The following is a 20,260-nucleotide window of genomic DNA, read 5'->3' on the forward strand; positions in this document are numbered from 1 at the left end:
AACTAGTTAGAATTGTCTCCGAAATCTCCTCTGAGACTTTCTAATAAAGGTATTATGATCTATCTTCCCCTACATTTGCATAAAAATTGTGAACACTGGGCAAGACAGCGAGCGAAACGAGTGGCTAGAATTTTATTTTTACTTTAGTTTAATTAAACTAATGTTTTGCTTTGACGCATTACTAAAGTTTTTTGGGACGTCTTCAATAATTTTCAGCCTAGGTGAGGCGACGAGGAAGACAACTGAGATGGCACCTTATCTCCTCTCCAAACTTCCGTTAGAGGCTTGTTTGTTTAGTTATATTTAACGTCCCGTTGTAAAGCAACACTAGGGCTATTTTGGGACGGACCTCGTAATTTTGAACCGCGGTCAGATGACGAGGACGACACCTGAGCTGGCACCCCCCTTTCTAGACCACACCAGCGGGGGGACGTTTAGCATGACAGATTTAACGTGCAACAAACCCCCTTACACGACGGTTCTTTGGTGGAATCGGGTCTCGAACCTGAAACCCTACGGCTCACAAGCCGAGATCTTACCACCAGGCCACCGCGGCCACTTCCGTTAGAGGAAAGATGGATATGGCTAGCACTAAACCCACTTAAATGGCGACTCTTCGGTATTTATTTTCGGGGCCCTGCATATGAGCGTTTTGTGCTTCATAGTATACTGAAGAGTGCTTTTGGGACAGACTAAATAATTTTGTGCCACGGTGAGGTGACAAGGGCGATATCTGCGCTGGCATCTTACTCCCTCTCTAAATTCCCACATCAGGAGGAAAGTTGGCCGGACTGATATGTATTTATTTTCATCATCTCAAACATTCATCATATATTTCTCACCAGTATTCATTTTCAGAGGGCATTGAGGGTTTTGTATTCATAATATAGTGAAGAGTGCTTAATAGTATAGTGAAATCAAGTATGCGTTTTAAACGCCTTACTGAAACAGAAATTTAGAACAAAACAACAATTTTAGTCTCAAAATCATATACCAAATTCTATCTCATTGTTCTTGAATTACCGCGTTTAGGTGGATGCACATTCTCAGCACGACAACCCCTTACGTTCAAAACTTGATAAGGATCTACATTCTAACTGTTAAATTATTAAATTTATCCACTTAACTCTTCAAATTTTGTAATCTTATTAACTTATACACGGACAGAAAAAATTCTTGTGATTGAATTTCGTTTGATAGAAATCTGTAAATTTGGCATACAGGCCACAAACCAAATTTCATTCATCCAGTCCAAAGGAATTTTGAAATATCGTATCACAGATAGACATACTACCAAAAAATAATTTTTTGGTCTTAAGGAGACCTAAAATGTGATTATTTGTCAAAATCTCGAGGTCGAAGTTTTTGACGATAATAAAACTTAGTGTCAGTCACATAAGAGAAAATAAAAAGAACTGATATATAAGAGCAGTAAACTTATTAAGTACTTTAATTGGTACGACCGGAGTTTAACCCCCTGCTTGGCGCAATTTTTAAAAATCGCCAACAACGGTCTTGCGAAATGTTCAAAAGCAAAGGAGCAGATGTTCAATTATAGTGCATAATAAAGATTGCCAGCTTTGGCGCGTTATAACTTGGCGAAGAAGGGAGTTAAACTCCGGTTCAACCCTTCAATTTTTAAAAAAATTAAAAGTTTTTTAATTTCTCCCGTTTTTTGAAATGCGTTTATTAAATTAGAATGCAGAAATCTCATTTTATCAAGTCTTCTGACGTTTGTTACGACGATAAATAACGCCATCTTAAAAATGGTCTGTTTTATTCAAAGAATAATCATGGAACTCCGCTTTTACAGCGCAAATGGGCTTCTGAGGAAGTTCTATTTTCTAAACCAATTAATGTCAAAAGTTCTTGCCTCCTGTGAGGGAGCATTTGAGGCCGACGGGAGCGAATAAAGCAAGTTTTAATTAATCTTAATCACTCATATTTAATTTAGCGCGAGCCGACGGAGAATACATGAAGTATTCCTTAAGTATTTCATGTCTTCTTTATTTTGCAATAAATCTTGCGCATATTTTGAAGTCTTTTCATAAAGTTGGGTTGAGTTGCTCACAAGTTAACTTCTGATTTTGTTCTTGAGAGATGAAAAATATGCAAGTAGGAATTCTAGGTTGCAACAAAGTGAGGGCAAATTGGCTGATTCAGACGTTTTTAATTGGAATTCGTTGTTAAATCAAATTTTTCTCGGATTCGATACCTTGAACTTTTAATAAACATTATTCGTATTTATTTTAGTTAATTTGGAAACACAACTATAATTGCCAAATATTTCTTGTATTTCTAAATCGTTTTTTCTAGATAAATATGTTTTAATTTTGTGTCCACAGTCATCATGTGCGAATGATTTTGAAGTGTCTTAATTTCATTCAAGAATTTTATTGAATGAAAAGTACTCATTTAAAAAGCCATAAAGTATTTCTCGCTTAAAAGTGATTTCTACAAGTTAAATATGAACTGCATTATAGAGTTTGATTAATAAACGATTTTGCTGTATCAGGTGGAAGCTGAAACTGGTACTCGATTGTACCTGATATTTTGGTACTTGAAACTATTGGCAATCTATTCTTTCCCCGCGCAAAGAAGCCGGTATCGATGGTTATCTATTCTTGTACTTGTTAATTAATTATTAATTGTGTTGGATTAATACACAATTTTGCTGTGTCAGGTGGAAACAGATACTGATACTCAGATATTTTTGTACTTATAACTGCTGGTAACCAATTCTTTTTTCCACCACAATGAGGACGGGTACCGGGTGTGTATCGATTCTTTAACTTGTTTATTAATTTTACTTGTGTTGGATTAATACACGATTTTTCTGTACCAGGTAGAAATTGATACTGATACCGATACGCGATTGTACCTGATACTTTTGTAGTGGAAACTATTGGTAACCTATTTTTTTCCCGACCCAATCAAGCCGGTTATTCGGTGGGTACTCGATTTTCGTACTTCTGCTGAGACTAATAGTTGATACTCATGTGAATATGATTCCAAATTGGATATCGCTTCTTAGGAGATGATATTAATGACTATGTGCCGGTGGCCTTGGTTTTGATAGTGATTGACTGGTGGGTAATAAGAGGAAAGGAAGAGTACTGCTAATATAGTTAATATATAAAAAAAGGCGGGAACTTTTTAATAGTTTGAGCCCTCTTATATGGGGAAAGGGAAGAAATATTTGGGAATGAAATATGTGTAGTTAAGAAAGATATAACCTATGCTCATAGCATCACCGAGGCAAAATAATAATCTAGGCTATACTGACCTAATACTCGATACCATACAGTTAATATAAGAACCTGATACAGTTAACATAAGAAAAGGCGGGTATTTTTCAGTGGTATGTGCACCTTACTAAGGGTAGAGGGCATTAATATTGGATGATGAAATATATTTACACACAGTTAAGAAAAACAACACTCGTATTCTTAGCGTCACCGAGGCAGAACAGTAATCTAAGTTGTATTGACTAATACTCTGTACGATAATAATATAGTACTAATTGATTAAGAGTAAATGTGGTCAATTGAGCATAAACTGATTGAGCTGATCAGCAACTCAGCAGGGTACTGAAAACCTGGTACTCATAGTCAGCATCAGTTTTGTACATACAGTATCATCCAACCCTACTGCATCTTAAATTTTCAAATACTTTTTGAAATTAACTAATCAAAAATATTTATAGAAATTATTAAAAAAAATATTATATAATTATTACTTTATTTATTAAAATTATTTATTATTACATTTCGAATTTATTAAAAATTTAGTATTTATATTATTTTACTTTTTCTTTATTTACCAATGACAAGGACTCCTGTTTTATCTGTTAACTTGGAGACGAAAGAAGTCAGCATCCTGTGGTAAGATTTCGGATCAATATTCTTCTCCCTTTTCTCGTCCCGAGATATCGGCAAGGACCGGATGCTCGAGATGCAGGGGTAGCCCGTCTTCGCTATCTGGCTGAACACTTTGGTGACGAAAATGCTGTATTCGTCGTCGGCGTGCAGGATGGCCACTCGTTCCCAATCCATATCATGCACGACTTCGGCAAGGACCTGTAAGAAAATGCCAAGAATTAACAAACGACAAACAAATACAAAAGGTAGGGTAATCATTTGGTGACCTGATAGTGATCAAGTTTTAGGCTTCAATATACAATAAAAAATATATGGCTTTTTAATCATGGCTTAATAACTAATTTCGATATTATTAGGGTTAAGTTTATAGTTTCAGTTCGAAAAAATTCTCTAATGGATGCAAAAAACTACATTTTATGCTGTTTAAATCAGTAAATGTATTTTGGAAAAATTTGCGAATTATAGTTTGAACCCTTCGACAGCCGGCGTCCTGGCCTAGGGGTAGTGCGTCTTTCCTGTGATCTGGCGCCCCGGGTTCGAGCATGGTTGTTCTTCACCCTGTGTTCTATCTATTGATGATGATGTCGTGTCCGCGTTAACACGGAAAGGGGGTGCAGTAGCTTCTGAGGGTAAAGACCCCTGAGCACCCGAGGGCAGAAGTCTATCTTCTAACCCATATGCAGATGAAACTCACACATTCGCTTGCGCAACCCCTTTTTACAGGGGGCACATTCACAAATCTCACAGACAGAACACAGATGAAGAACAACCATACATGAACCGGGATTCGAACCCGGGACGCCCAGATCACGGGGAAGATGCACTACCCCTATGCAAGGACGCCAGCGTTCTATCTGTTTAGGTGTGTGAAAGAGCCCCAACTATAAAAAGAGGTTGTGCTAATGAGAATGTGAGTGTCATCTTCATATGAGCTAGAAGACAGACTTCTGCCCTCGAATGCTCAAGGGTCTTTACTCTCAGAATCTACTGCACCCCTTTTCCGTGGTAACGCGGACATGATATCATCATCATCAACAACAACCCTCTAACTGCTCAACTTTTTAAAATCTGTATTTAGATGTGACGTTTGCAAATAAGTTCAAATATTTTTTTAAACAGCGAACTGTTGCCATATGTTACATGATAATAATATGATGTAATGAAAATCTCTAATCGTAAAGACAAACATTCTAAACTGCTAAAAACGAGGAATGCAATAGAAATGGACTGATTAACAATACGCGGAAATCGTGAGATAAGCAGCTGGAAGGTTAAAAGCTCTCCTCCTATTAGTCATATTTAGTCAAATTTTCTTGATACAATAACATTAAAAAAAATCCACTTTTTTGTAACTAAAACCGATCGAGTTGTGAAGTTTCGAATATCGTTATATTAGATCATTCCAATGGCTATCCAGAGAAAGATTTGCCAATCGAACAGTAGCCCTGCTGAAGGAGCTGGGTGATTGGTTTAGAAAATCAGGAATTCAAAGCTTCAAAATTCATTCAGTTCTGGTTACGAAAAACAGGAACATTTCTTTTTTTTAATATTGGCACTTCAAAAATATTTTACTTACTATGATCGATAGAATTTGAGGATTGTATAAGAGTTTAGACTTCGTAATTTTTCAACAGTACATTTATTGACATAATAAATTTTTGCGTCATTTTATCAACTGGAATTATATACATATCTCTAGCGTTTTAGTTTTTAAGAATTAGGCCACAGTTACAGCGAATACCTGTATATTAAAATTACCTTTATATCAATAGAACACCAAGAAACAATACAATAATTATAATTAATTTTAAACAAATTTTGTTCCAGCCGCATTCGATTTAGAAAAAGAAAAATTGAAAGAAGTATTTTGTTCAAAACTGTGCAGATACTGTATGTATAACCTCAGTCTTGCTTTTAATATTTGTAACATTATTCATATCATAAAATAATGTAATTAATTACCGTGAAATTATAGGAGTATGTCAAATGTAACTGCGCATGTCAGGTAATTGCTATATTTTGCAATATTGTGGCGTCTGACTCTTTTACATTCGACAAAATATGTAATGAATTCAAAATTAAGCTGGCGTGATCCGTTTCGAGTCAACATGAACTGATGCAGTAAAAATAACACAAGATTTGAATCATTAACATAGAAAAGAAAATAGACGCTGCCTTAGATAGACGATATTAATGTTTGCTATTTATAATGATAAACCATACAAATGGAATCAAATTTATATTTTTATTTACCCTAGAAATGAAAGAAATGTGGATTATCTTTAACATTTCTTTTACAATTCTAAATTTGAAGCCTAGTCACATTACCAAAAATAAAAATGAAGTAAAAGATAAATTTCTTTTCAATAAAATTCTTTTTCAGGATTACTGATCCTTCGTTATACACACAGACAACTTGAAATTTCTTTTAATTAAGTGCGATTTCATGAAATCATTTCAACAATTGAAAACGACACATAAAATAAAAACACTATCATCTGCTGCGAAAGATTTTAAAAATATATATTATATATTTCGCAAAATTATTTAAAATCCTTTGTTAAAATTTTTAAAGAATATTCAATCCACGTATCATAGATTTAACCTGAAACCCAAATGTCATAATAAATTTAAATAAGCTTAATATATGAAATTAAATATAAATATTTCGAGTTTCATGGAATAATTCTGGTGCTTGAAAATATGTCAGAAAAAAAAACACTATCGTCTGCGTTAAATTTCTTCAAAAGAATTTTTGCCCCTTTTGTCGAAATACTAATTAATTATCAATAAGCTTATTTTAAATTGAACATTCTATCGAAAAACTTTCCTGAAGCTTGATATTTTAATAAATTTAAATTCGGTTTATTAAAAGGAATTCAATAAAGTATATTCTGAATTTTATTAAAGAATTTTAGCTATAGAAAATAATTATAGAAAACATGCATTGATGTCAGTTCTGAAATTAATAGTTCCGCTGAAATGTTGCCAAACATGCTTTATAAAAATCTGTAAACGAATTTTACAGTAAATTTTAAATGTGACTTAATAACTGAATAAAAATCTAATCAAAAATTTCAAAAACGTAAAAAGATTTAAAAAAATTAATATATATTATATAGAATTGAAAAAAAAAAAGCTTCAAAATCTTGAAACTGCGTTAAGATAAATTTTGAAGTAAAATGAAGTAATATTGCACAAATATTAATGCAATGTAATATTTCAAATGGAAATTTAATCGACTATTCATTTCAGTAATGAAGTGAAAAAGAAACATCAAATGGTCGATAGAAAACATTAAGTTTTAAATAGGAAACTGCACTAACAGAAAATAACTTTCCAGCATAACACTAGAAAGAATTCCTAAAGAAAATAAAGGAATTGTTTGCTCTATCTTTTGGCCTATCCACGGCTTGAAACAACAATAAAAGGAACTTCAACTAATAAAAGAAAATTGCAAGTGAATTTCTTGCGGTTCATTAAATCCATTCACCTCAAAAGACCAACAAAAATATCCAAGTTAGTGGGACGTAGCCTTTATAGGGTCCGAATTTTTTTAACTAAAAAAAAATCAATTTTAACGTATAAATTTTCAATGAGAAAAGTTTAACACTTTAATAGTTAAAAAAAAAACTTTTAAAACTAAGTGAAAGTTTTGTTCTTTATTATCATTTTTTATTCGAAATAAAGCTTGATAATACAGTGCAAAGACAATTTTTTTTCGAAATATTCTAATAGAATGCAGATGGTTCATTATTATTATTGTGAACGGACATGTCACTATTTCGGAATGAATTTCATGATTAACTACATAGGTAAGTCAACCAACTGACATTCCGACCCGCCACGAAGGCACACGGATTTAAACCATAAGGCTGAATGACCGGACCGCCACAACAGCAACACTGGCGGGAACTGTGGTTGAATCCTAAGGGCCATCACCGGCTACGGTACAACCCTCCCCGAAGGAAGTACGTACCCTCTAGGGTGGCGAGATCCAACCACCATGCCGGAAGCATCTCATCTTCATTTCGAGATGCCCCCCCCCGAGGAACTAACTAGATAGGGAAATAGTATTCTTGGTTTTCCAACCTGTGACGTAACAACTCGCAACAACATGACAAAAGATCATCTTTTGAACAATGTTGGAAATCGCGACCAAAAAATGCGCGTTTTACACGTTTTGTTCTTAACTTTATTGTTTTAAATGTGTCCTTCTTTACTAAATCAATGTTGCTTTACAATTTTGTAATTAATGTTTTCCCCTGTATCTTGTTACGTTTTCGAGATAAGAATGGTAGTAGCATTGTTTTCCGCCAAATAGCACTATAACTGATCTTGCTTGTAGCTCATGTGGTCCATTCAATATACCTAGACACCCACTTTGTGGCCAAAATTGTCGTCGTTGTCAAGTAAATGTGAGATAGAAGGACCCAATGTACTACTTAAAAGGGCTTATAAAGGGCCCTATGTCCCAAACAGTTCAGGGGCTCATCATGTTTAAAGCTAACGCTGGGATACTGGATTCTCAGTACAATATGACGAAAATAAACACAAAATGACCATATAATGGAGATAGGTGAGAAAGTCAAGAGAAAAACACAGTCGGTGGTTTTTATCGCTAACATTATCTGCATTTCATTATAATTATTTAGAAGAGTTCATTCTATGATGGTTCCTAAATGGCTCTTCGCTGGAATGTAAAAATGTGAAGAATGAAAAACAAACAATGCATCAAATCACAAATTTCAGAAAAAAATGTCACATAAAAGGTTTATATTTGTGCTACTCCATGTTACAAAATAAATAAAAATTAAATTATTGTTTTAAAAAATTCCTAGTCTTTTCACGTGTCCCTAATTTTTTATAGCTTAGAATGATTTTTTTTTTTATGATTTTAGGTTAACAATCAATCTTTTTGAGCCTCTTCGGTTTCAGGACTGAATTTATTTGAAGATTTAAAGTTAGATTATAAAGTTTATTTATAAAAAGAAGAATTAAAAACTACATATGAGTCGTTGAAAATAGCATTTACTTCTTATTTTTTAAGCAGTCCATTAATTAGTTTATGAATCAATATAAATAACTAGCCGCTTTTCGCGACCAGTTTGTTCGCCCAGATTATTAATTTATTAGGCTGTTAAATTATTAATATGAGATGCATTTCTTTAAAAAACATTTCACCTATTATTTAATACAACTAAAACACATTAATTCAATTAAAACAATTTATTACAAATTACAAAGCGTATAATTTTTGAAAAAAAAAATGCAGAAATGAAAATCTTACTACGGATTGTATGATTAGCAAAAACACGCGCTCAAATGTTTTGATGGAGAGTTTGAATACCGTAAAATCATTATTTCTGACAGTGCATCAAATTTAAATAAAAAATGTTATGAAAGTTAAATGAAAAACTGTATGAAAATGGAAAAAGGTAATCATTAAAAAGGTCATTTTTTTAGTCTCAAGATAAAACAAAAAGAACTTTTTATATAATAAAATATAATTTTTGATTGCAACTTTAAAAGTCGTTTGTTAGCATTCCTTGTATACGCCCAGGATTGCAGACTTTTAGAGAGTTTTTGGACGACAGGCTTAACATGATTGGCGAGAAACCATACATTAAGCTTAAGTCTTACCATGAATACTTATCCGACAACGGTTAAGCCTACTTTTGTTCTTGATTGATTAAATTTTTTTGTTTGAAACCTACTTCTTGATTTCATTTATATCTTCTTTCTTCTGACTGAATGTCCTCTTTGGTGACATGGCGAACTATCTTCAGAACACTTCTAATAATATTTTACAACTCCATTAATTTTAGCATTTCATTCAATACGGCTGTAAAAATATTCAAAGAATAAAGCACTCTGAAATTCGTATGATGTGTTGTTGATATTTAGCTGTTGCCATTCGATAATTAATAATAAGCTCGATTTCTGTGCCACGCACGTCAGTATTATATATAGAGAGAAATAGCTGACAAAGATGCAAAGTAATAATATTTTTATAACATGATTCACACAAATTAAAAGAAAAATTCATTAATATTTTCCCAAAGAATGGAAATTTTACACTTCATTTACTCAGATATTTCACAAAATAATACAAACAAAAGGATAATAACAATAAACAATCTCTTTTCACCCGTAAATTTCAACTTTATCCTACTTAATTGTTTTGGTTATATCTAATTTACTTCCAAAAACAAAATAAAAGAATTTAGAAACATGTTTCTTTTTAATCCAAAGCTACAACAATTTACTAAATCTATCATTGGTAAAGCCTTCACAGTTCGCTGAAGAAAGATTAACGAAATGTTTAAAACTTACATCTTATTCGGAGCATAAAAGCTGGTTAGAATATATTCTTAAGAGAATTTCTAATTATTGCAACATTCTTATCGTTTACTTTAATCTTTTTTTCTTCAAGGTAGAATTTAAAAATTGATTCATAATTAAGAAGGGAAATATTTAATTTCCGTATACAGTTTTTTTAAGATCATCTATACAAACTATCTTTTGGTAAAGTAAGCGTGAAATATTTGGGAAATGTATTGTTTTTTTAATAAGCTTGAATGGTTAATGAATACAATCGTTCTTATTTGTGAAAGCTACACGAGAGAAAAATTTGAGAAAATTTTCACAAATAAATAATTAGATCACTATTATTATAAAACCAGCTGCCTTTAGCGAACAATTAATGAGTTGGATTGTAGGTTGTGAAAATTTCAATTAAATCTTAGTTACAATGACTACATCAACAAAAGTATTTTTAAAATTCAAATTTTTATAGACATGTAATACTACTATTTTAGAAGCTTTGCCCAGTCATGTTCATTGTATAAAACACTTTTGTAATTTATTGTCATTTTACCAAACATTTGAGCATAAAGTATTAATTAATATCAAGGATTTAATTCGGAAGTAACTAAATCTAAGTTATGCAATAAAATGCTCGATGAATGAAAAAACGCCCATAAAAAATAAGGATAAAAAGTAGAATCATTCAGTATTGAAATTTGATATGTACTTAGAAAATATTTAATGATTTGCATATATCTTTAAGGATTATATTGAAGTTTTTTTTTTGCCTTAATTTTTGAAAATATTAGAGTATAAATTTGATTCTTGCAGAGTTCTAAAATTTTTAATTTCTTTTCACTGAATCCCATTTGAATATCATTCAATCCTCACTCCAGAATTTTGACATTAAAAAATATTTTTAAGCATAATCTTCAAAAATAGATTTTATTATAAACTATTTACATCGTTTCTTCAAATATGAAAACAAATGATTTTTTCCCCATAGTTGAAAGAGAAGGAAGAAAAATTCTGCTAAATATCTGAACAGTTTACATTAGAAATCAGACTGCGAAATAACATTACCCAAAAAGACAACGTACAAATTGAAAAAGATTACTCAGTTTTTATTGGCACCATGATATTATGGGACTAGTCTTCATTAGGAAAATTCGAGTACACAATAAACTGCACTAGCAAAAATAATTAAAATAAAAAACAATAATATCTGTCACAATTTGATATTTAAAAATGTTTTTGGAGGAGAATTATGAGCATCAAATTATAAACGAGAGGTTCAACTGGAATTAAACAAAATCAATATCCAGTGAATCAGCTGGTCGCCAATGACGGTTCGTTACTGCAAATATTAAAATCATAGAGTATTCATTAGTATTCTGTTTTTAGATTCGTAACTTACACTCTAATGAAGATCTGATGGGTCTTGCATTGCTCCAAATCGGGATTTAAGTCTAATTAAGTAAAATCAAGAATATTTTCAAATGCCCTATTTCAAAGACTGCTTTTAGAATATAAATATTACCAAACTTAAGAACAATATCAAGTACCATTATAACTCGCCATTTACAACTAATTAAATCGTTGCCATGCGGGGAAAATTTCTCTCCCCCTCATTGTTTTTGTTGCTCAAACAATGTACCCGCATGTTTACGCGTTCTTAAAACTTTTCAAGAAAATAATACCCTTTCTCTAAAGATGCGGACAAATATCTAAGACCAGCACCTTATCTATAAGCAATTAATTCGAGGTCAAAAAGACCTTGGAAATTAAAATGATTCTTTATATTTCCTTAAATGAGCATTATGTGCCCTGTTGAACAAATGTTTTAATAATTTTTTATTCGATTATGAGCATTAATTAGAACCCTGAAGTTATTAAATGAAATACCAGAGAAGATTAAAATTTTACACTTTGAAGATTATGAGGAAGAAAAATTAAAATATCGTACACATTACAACACTATAATAGATTTCATGGAACGCAGTATTGTGTTTAGCGTCTTGATAATTGAATTTTTTATGGCTGTATCAACACAGTTGCATTCGTGTTTTTATTTTACTTAATGAAGTATAAAATTTCCCACTTCTTCTATGATGCTACATTTTCTTAGTAAGAAGTACCAGCATTGGAATTGAATAATGTGGGTTCGGCATTCTATTCCTTTGAAAATAAAGACCTGAAATCTATTAAATCTGTGGAGAATCAAATGTCCTTCAGTCTGCGTGGAAGTGTAGTGAAGCAATTTGAGCTTTTCTTTCTTTCTTTCTCTTTTTTTTTTCTTTTTCTTTCTTTTTTTTTTTTTTGAAGAGTTATTTAAAAAGAGTTCCTGTGTAGTTTTAAAATGAAATGTTAATCTAACTGTACAAATTCACATCTTAAAAAATTTGTACTGACTTAATTGGTTGGGTCAAAATGAATTGATGTTTTTACACATAAATAGTTTAACTATATTTTTCAATGATTTTTGTCAGTCATACGATTTTATTTCAGTTAATGATCTGATACTTTATACGTACTTTCGTGGCACATTTTGCATTGATTTACTTAAAGATTTTTATATGAAGATCCTTTTTATACGGAGTGATAAAAATAAAATGTTCATCATATTTATTTTTTAATCTTTACAAAGTAAAAAAAGTCGTTTATTATATAGATTCGTGGAATATAAGTACAAGTCGTCACATTAGTTAAAATCGAAAGTTTAGCACAGTGAAAAACATTGTCATAAAATATACGTAAAAGTTTCCAAAAAAAAATTTACTAAAATTAGATTTTTTTATAAAAACAAAATTGGTATGGCTGAAATTTTTTTAAACACGTATACATATAACTGATTAATTTTTGATTAAAAATACCTTAAAATTTTGAAAAACTCAGCACCTACTACTAAAGAATATAACCATGTAAAAACAACTAGGCTCAGCTATCGAGCCCATACAGCTTATTGAAATATTTTGCATAATTCATGACACAATTATTTATTTATATGATATTGTGACAATCTAGCCAGCCTAAAAGCATTGCCAATTTAAAAATGTATTCCATAAAATTATAGTGTAATAATCTCCTCATAATATTTTTAATAAAAATATATCAACAAAACGTATGATGGATTTCCAATTTATAATAGTAAATAGTATTTGATACTGTAATAATTTATCTACAGAATAAATTATATAAATAAAATTGTTGTTTATAATTATCTTTGGTAATTAATGATATCACCAGTATCTTCAAATAAATTCTATTCAACCAGATCAAAATACCTAAACAATCCAAACAAATCCCACGCGATTCATTCCAAATCACGAATATACCACCAACGAACTCATTCTTTCCTGCCATCACAGATGTTGCCACTCCTGTCAAACTAATTCCCAACAATAAAGGGAAACCCGATGATTGTCGAATCCGTTCATTATTACCTTTGCCAGTTGCTCTGGTGGCACAGCAGTCTCTTGCTTCAAAGGAATCACCGGAATGATATATCGACCAGCAGTCTCTGCAACACGGGAATCGGTCAGACTGGAGCTCATATCCACCATTCCTGCAGAGGAAATAGAGAGAAAAGCAGATAAATTAATGCTGTTAAGGAAAATTCCACATAGTTTGATTGGATAAGACAGATGGCAGCGGCAAGACGTGTCGCCATAACGATAAGTTGTAAATTAAGGCCATTTATTTCGATGAGTTCATTTGGATATGTCACGGGGGGGAATAACTTTATTTCCGGGGATGGATGGATGTAAATTCTTCGAGGGATGTTCCCCTAATGCTGTTATATCACGCCATAGGGAGCAATTTTGCATTTTTCATGTTTTGGGCGGTGGATATTATCTGAGTAAGAATTGCACGAAAGAAAAGAACTAGAGCTTAGATGCGAATATAATGAACTCTGCTTCCATTTATGGGAGATGCGTTATTGACGAAGCCATGAAATGGATAAAATTTACATTCCAAATGATCTCCTTTTTCTACCTTTTTATTCTTGAAAGAATAGTGTTGAACTGTAGTATTCTTTAAGAATGTTAGTAATAAAATTAAAAAACTTTAAAAATAAAAATGCAAATAGAATTTCTTAGAAATTTAATCAAATATATTATTATACAGAATTTTATGAATGCTATTATTAAATACTGGGAAGTTTGAAATAAATGGTGTCTGGTTTGATAACTGTTCAAATTAATTTAAAAAATTAAATAAGAACATTAATATGTCTTATACGAAAATTCAAACATCTTTAAATAAGAACATTAAAACATCTGTAATAAAAACATTTATCAAAAATGTTCTTATTAAAGTCGTTTAGCAAAAATTTCATTTCTACAAAGTCTTGTATAAGAAATTTCTTCACTCTGGTATAAGAAATTATTATAATAAAAATTTCAAATAAATCAAGTTTTAAACTTAAAAACTATTAAACTATGACTAAAAATATTCTATTTAATTTTTTGTATGCATATACTTTATAACTCTCATTTAAAACAAAATTAGTTAAGATAACGAAAGTTTATTTCTAAAAGTAGGACTGAAAATTGCAGAAATACAATATTATTAATGTTTGAATTTATCATAGTGCAATTTTAACATATATTAAAGAAAGCAAGAACAAAGAACATTTTAAATTCATCTTCACGCTAAACACACTGAATGTGATAATGATTATTTAAGTACCTTTAATAAATTAAAACGTCCATGCGATATAAACGAAATGGAAACTTCATTAACAAGAAAACTAATAAATTCGTACTTCTTTGTGTATTCATCACATATTTCGACTTAATTATAGTTTCCCAATATTTAAATTCCACTAGTGAATCGATAATGACCAGATGTTACTAAAAATAAGAAAATAAACGATTTCTAAGATAAATAATAAACAACAGAAAGGAGCTTAAGTACTTTCCGTTACTTTATTTTTAATTTAATTTATATCAAACAAAGAAGAAAAGTTTAAATGAATGAAGTGAAGCAATTATTTGTTATAAGAATCAATCATCATTATTAATATTTGAAAAATTTATTATCTTCATGCCATAATTACAGTTAATTAAATAAACGCAAACAATAGAGTCAAATGATATCAATAAAGAAATTTCAGTTTTCCCATGCATAATATAATGAAAGAGATTAATTTTCTTAAATATTGAAAGGATGAATCAAAACATAAAAGATTAAAAATGTTACACGAATACAAATGCCGATATTTTAAATAATCATTTTTAGAGCCAGTATAATAAGTGGGTATAGTATATATAAAGGCAAACGAAAAAGTAATAATGTAAAGTAAATTTAGTAATAATGATAATAACAACCTAGAGAATTATATATGCATACTAGAAAATGTATAATTAAAATGTAAAAGTTATTTTTGTAAATTAAAATGTTATGAGCGATACATATCGGAAAAAATAAATAAGTCAAATAATAAATAAACCGCATTGCTTGGATGATTCAATAAAAATAAAAAGCAATCAGACGACTTTGAAAATGCTAGATTTAATGATAAGTTCTTTCAAAAATTGTAGCTTAAGGAATTCAACAAGCTGCAATTATTGACGACGTAATGAAACTATTTAGAACGCAACTATCAAGAAGAATATAAGAAATAATTTTAATTTGAGAATGCATTGAGTTCAGTAGGAAAAAACTATAGTATTTTTTTATCGTTTTATTTTTAATATAAATGATGCAAAAGATTTTGAGAACAGAATCAGCATTCATAACGCATTTTAAAAGATACTATGCTGAATGTAGAATGAGACAAATTATAAATCGTTTTCGAAGTTTGACCCAGTGGTGTCAGAGGTACGAATAACTTTGAACTTAGAAAGTGAGATGAAATTCCAAAAGTGTTTTCTAGAACATTTTGTTTGAATAACTAAAAAGAATTCTGAATAATGATCTCTCGAATAATGCCGTGTTGACTTGAAATGTGTTTTAAGTAAAGAAATTTTAATTAAATAATTAAAGATTCATATAATAAAATAATCGGTTCAAAATTATTTTTTCAGGAATTTTTTTAAAACATAAAAAAAGAAAAGATTAGCATTAAAAATAATTACTGGTATTCGTATGGTTGAAGTAATATAACAAATTTTTTTACAACACTAAAAAATAATACTTAAATTATTTTAATTTTCTTATATGTGAAAGATCAAAAGTTTATATTTGTATAATAGTTCTACTTATTTTAAAAAAGGACATAAATTTGGAAATAATAATTATTTTCAAATTATGACTGCTATTATGAATTTTGCTTTATTCCGCATTTTATTTTATTATTTATATTTGCAAGTAACTTCTAATAAAAATTAAATAAGGTGAAGTAAATGAAGATTACACAGTTTTTAGAAATTCTGTTAAGTTTTTAGGAAATATTATTAAATGATAATAGATAGGTAGAGAGATAAATAGAAAATAAGTAATCCAAGAGATATAATAAAACAGAATTTTTATAGAAAAACATTCAAATAAATGTGTCATGAGATATTTAGCATAATTAATTCATCCAAAACCATTAAATGAGATTTAGTCTTTAAGATGTTTTTCAATAGTGATAAAGTAAATCACACATTTGTCTCATCTGATGAGGGGAAAATTACAAAATCAGAGTAAATAAAAAAAACATATAAAAGTAAAATGAAGTTCCCAAGTAAAGTATTATCTTACGTAAAAATATTATTTAAAAATTATTCATTTTCTGCTTAGTAATTTTTCAGGGCAATTAACTACTGCATGTATATTCATATACGTCAGAAAATCTTTAAAAAACAAACATTTTTTTCTAACGACAATTTTTATTCTCCAGTTATTTAAGTTGCCTTTTAAGATAAGAATCTTTCCACGGGAGCATTACTTTCCATAATTGATGGTTCTAGTTTTCCGCACCGTCAACCCCGCTTAATTTAACTTATTGACCTGGTCCTTAGTACTACAGTTTGCATTTTATATTTTTTATCAGAACGGATAAACTTAAAGACATTCACTGCTAACTATCGATATTCGTTTAAATTTCACAAATTACACATTCCTTGGCAAAAGTGTTCTTTTTTACTCAAGTATTCGAAAAGCATTAACCAGATGATAAATAGAGAGCCACCTTTTTCTGATTACATCAAGACGAAAAAAAAAAGTTAGCTCGATTCAGAATTCTAAAACGAATGTGAATTCTTTTTTCGTTGAAGAATAAGTTAACAAATCGTTTAAGAATCTACGATTACTTCGGGTATGGATTTTTAGTTAATGGTATCGTTTGATGTGTATTCATTATATTAATTTAAATAAAAATCTTAAAAAGAACGATTCTTAAAATGAACAGCATTAAAAGGAATATTGTAGCGGTGAAATAAGCACTCATTAAAATAGATTGTTAATTATAGAGAAGTCGAAATTATGCTAGATATAATAGTTTTTTTTTTAAATAAAGAAAGCAGACGATATTTTCACTGTTCTGCCTTTTGAATTATTTTTCATTTATGCTAAAATACTTTTCATCTGGGCATATGATACTGAGTTATATATTTTAATAAAGAATACTTTCTTTTATTAAATTCGAATTATCGTGGCTTTAATTGCGAATTGCCAGATTTTTATAAACAAACTAGAGATTTCTGGTTGATTTTGCAGAAATAATTACAATTCTTATCAAGTTTTGCTTCTTATTAGCGTTTGATTCTTTTGCTAAAATTATTGATCGAAAGATGTTCTAAAATGGAATAATAATCCTTTTACCGTTATTTTTCTTTGCAATTTAACAGATTCTACGAAAGAACACTTTCATCCGAAAAATAATCGAATTACTTCCTAAAATCTCCATTATCTATGAAAATGGCAAAATTATTCCTAGGACAGCAATGAACCGTAATTCGTAAAACCCGGCTTTTATCTAAATGGGATTTATTATTGCATCTGAAGCAGATGCACATTTGTTTATGGAATTCGATAAAAATAATGGGAAACGAAAGGAATTTCAATGCCATTTTGGCGATACACTTCCAAGAAAGTCTCAATCCACTTACCTATGATAGACGTGGAATTATCTTTGGAATCACTGCATTCTAAAGAACCTGATTTCATGATGGGAAATAATTCTGTCATATATCGCATTGCGAGCTCTTTATGACCGCACGAATCATAAACTTGTAAACCTGTATGAAACAAAGAGCAAAAATTGTTATTTACAGCTATAAAATGATTTCTTTTTTATGTTCATGAAAACAGCAGAAAATATATTTATGTATATGTGTTAAACGATCAGTTTATTCAAAGTGGTTAAGAGCAAAGTACATTTTTTTTATCGCAAATTAATTTTCATTTTATGTAATTCTAATTTCTGTTTGAGGTTGCGAATACAGTTAGAATAATATTACACGCTATTATTATTAGTGAATATTTTTTGCTTATTGTTAATTAATTGTATTTATTATTTATATTTATAATTCAATATTGTCATGTTTATTAATAAATTTTTTGATTCGCGAATCTTCAAGCATAAATAATAGTTTAAAATTTTAAAAATTACAAAATCAAAACCATACAGTTAAATTATGTGTTTATTTATTTTACATAAATGATAGTTTAAAATTAAAATAAAATTACAAAATCAAGACCATATAGTTATATTAAGTTAAATTATATGTTTATTTACTTTTTATAACTTATAAGATGTTCATAAAATTGGATTTTAAAACATGGTAACAAAGTCCCACTCTATAGAATGTATATTTGCATTTCGAAATATAAACGGCCATCTTTCATAGTTCAAATAATACTGTCTAATGGATTAAAATTAATTCGACAATTATTAATAGAACGAATTGGACGCTTCAATACTGAGATGGAATTAAAGATAAAATAGTTATTAAATAATTATTAAATTAGAGTTTCAGGAATTGTGTTTGAACCTTTCAAAAAATTTTCCACTTGTTTTCTAAAATTTTGGAATTTTCATCCTTTAAGAGTAAGTGCAGAGTGGGAGTTTGGAGAGACGATGTCACTCAAGTCCTTATTAGCACACGATATTTTTCGAATTTTTAAATACTCGCCAATATCTTGAATGTATTGTTAAGCATTTTTTGCTAATAGGAGCGTGACCACATTTCAAAATTACAACTTTCATCTCAATATAATTTTCATGTAGATTCAAATCGACATGGTAGTCCAACTAAATCAAACTGATAATATGAATTCATAATCTTAAGTTGCCGAAATTAAGAATGTTGTTTATTTTGAACAGCAAGCTAACGTATATTGATTAAAAAACATTAAAGAGTTCAAACTTACCAATTTTGACACCTGGTATAAAAGAATCTGATACTGTTACACCAGCCACTTCACCCGATTTCTGATTTAGGGCGTTGATTGCCCACCTGAAAGATTCATAGTACTGGACACCTTCAGTGGATGGCTGACCACATCCGAAGACACCCTGACCTGCTTCATGCATCTGCAGAACAGCGCCCACGACGACATCGGCATCAGGTTCGATTTGAGCAAAGTTCGACTCAGGGTTTGGACAAGTTTCAGTTAATAGATCTTGAGATTGCACCAAGTTGATAAGGACGAACAGCAAGAGATATTTCCACTTCGTTTTCGCCATTTTGTCTGGAAAGAAAAGACAGAATTGAAAAAAGGAATTCTAAATAATAAAAAAAACACAGACAAATTATAAATATTAAAATGAATAATTATTAGTCATTATTTCATAATAATTATACAAATTCAGCACCACAATACATGTCTGGAGTTCTGTGAGATATTTTTACAAGTATATTCTTCCCAATATATTTGGAGTTCCATAAATATTAATACGATAATTCTTGCGTAGAAATTAATATTAAACATTATATAATATTTCTATTTCGTCGTTAAGCATTAGAAGCAATCGATGTTAGACAGTTCATGTAGAATCTTGATAGTTTCGGTAGTTCCAAATTCTTCAATGAAATTTTTAATCATTCTATATGTAATAAAGAATAAATTTCATTCGATAAAAAGCTAAAATTTAATTTAAAATTTTAAACTATATCCGTTCAAACAACAAAACTGTA

At 30.0% G+C, this 20,260-nt stretch overlaps 1 protein-coding gene across 2 annotated transcripts in view; it reads right to left on the bottom strand.

Moving 5' to 3' along the window:
* Window positions 1–20,260, bottom strand: part of LOC129980931 (uncharacterized) — a 259,342-nt gene that overhangs the window by 42,530 nt on the left and 196,552 nt on the right. For both annotated transcript variants that reach the window (XM_056091431.1, XM_056091432.1), the window contains exons 4-7: window positions 19,494–19,814; window positions 18,230–18,358; window positions 13,634–13,755; window positions 3,824–4,079 (exon numbers count right to left, since the gene is read on the bottom strand). In XM_056091431.1, the coding sequence (XP_055947406.1) occupies window positions 3,824–4,079; window positions 13,634–13,755; window positions 18,230–18,358; window positions 19,494–19,814 (828 nt within the window). The remainder of the gene's footprint in view (window positions 1–3,823; window positions 4,080–13,633; window positions 13,756–18,229; window positions 18,359–19,493; window positions 19,815–20,260) is intronic.

This window comes from Argiope bruennichi, chromosome 8 (genome assembly GCF_947563725.1).
Source record: "Argiope bruennichi chromosome 8, qqArgBrue1.1, whole genome shotgun sequence".
Taxonomy (NCBI): domain Eukaryota; kingdom Metazoa; phylum Arthropoda; class Arachnida; order Araneae; family Araneidae; genus Argiope; species Argiope bruennichi.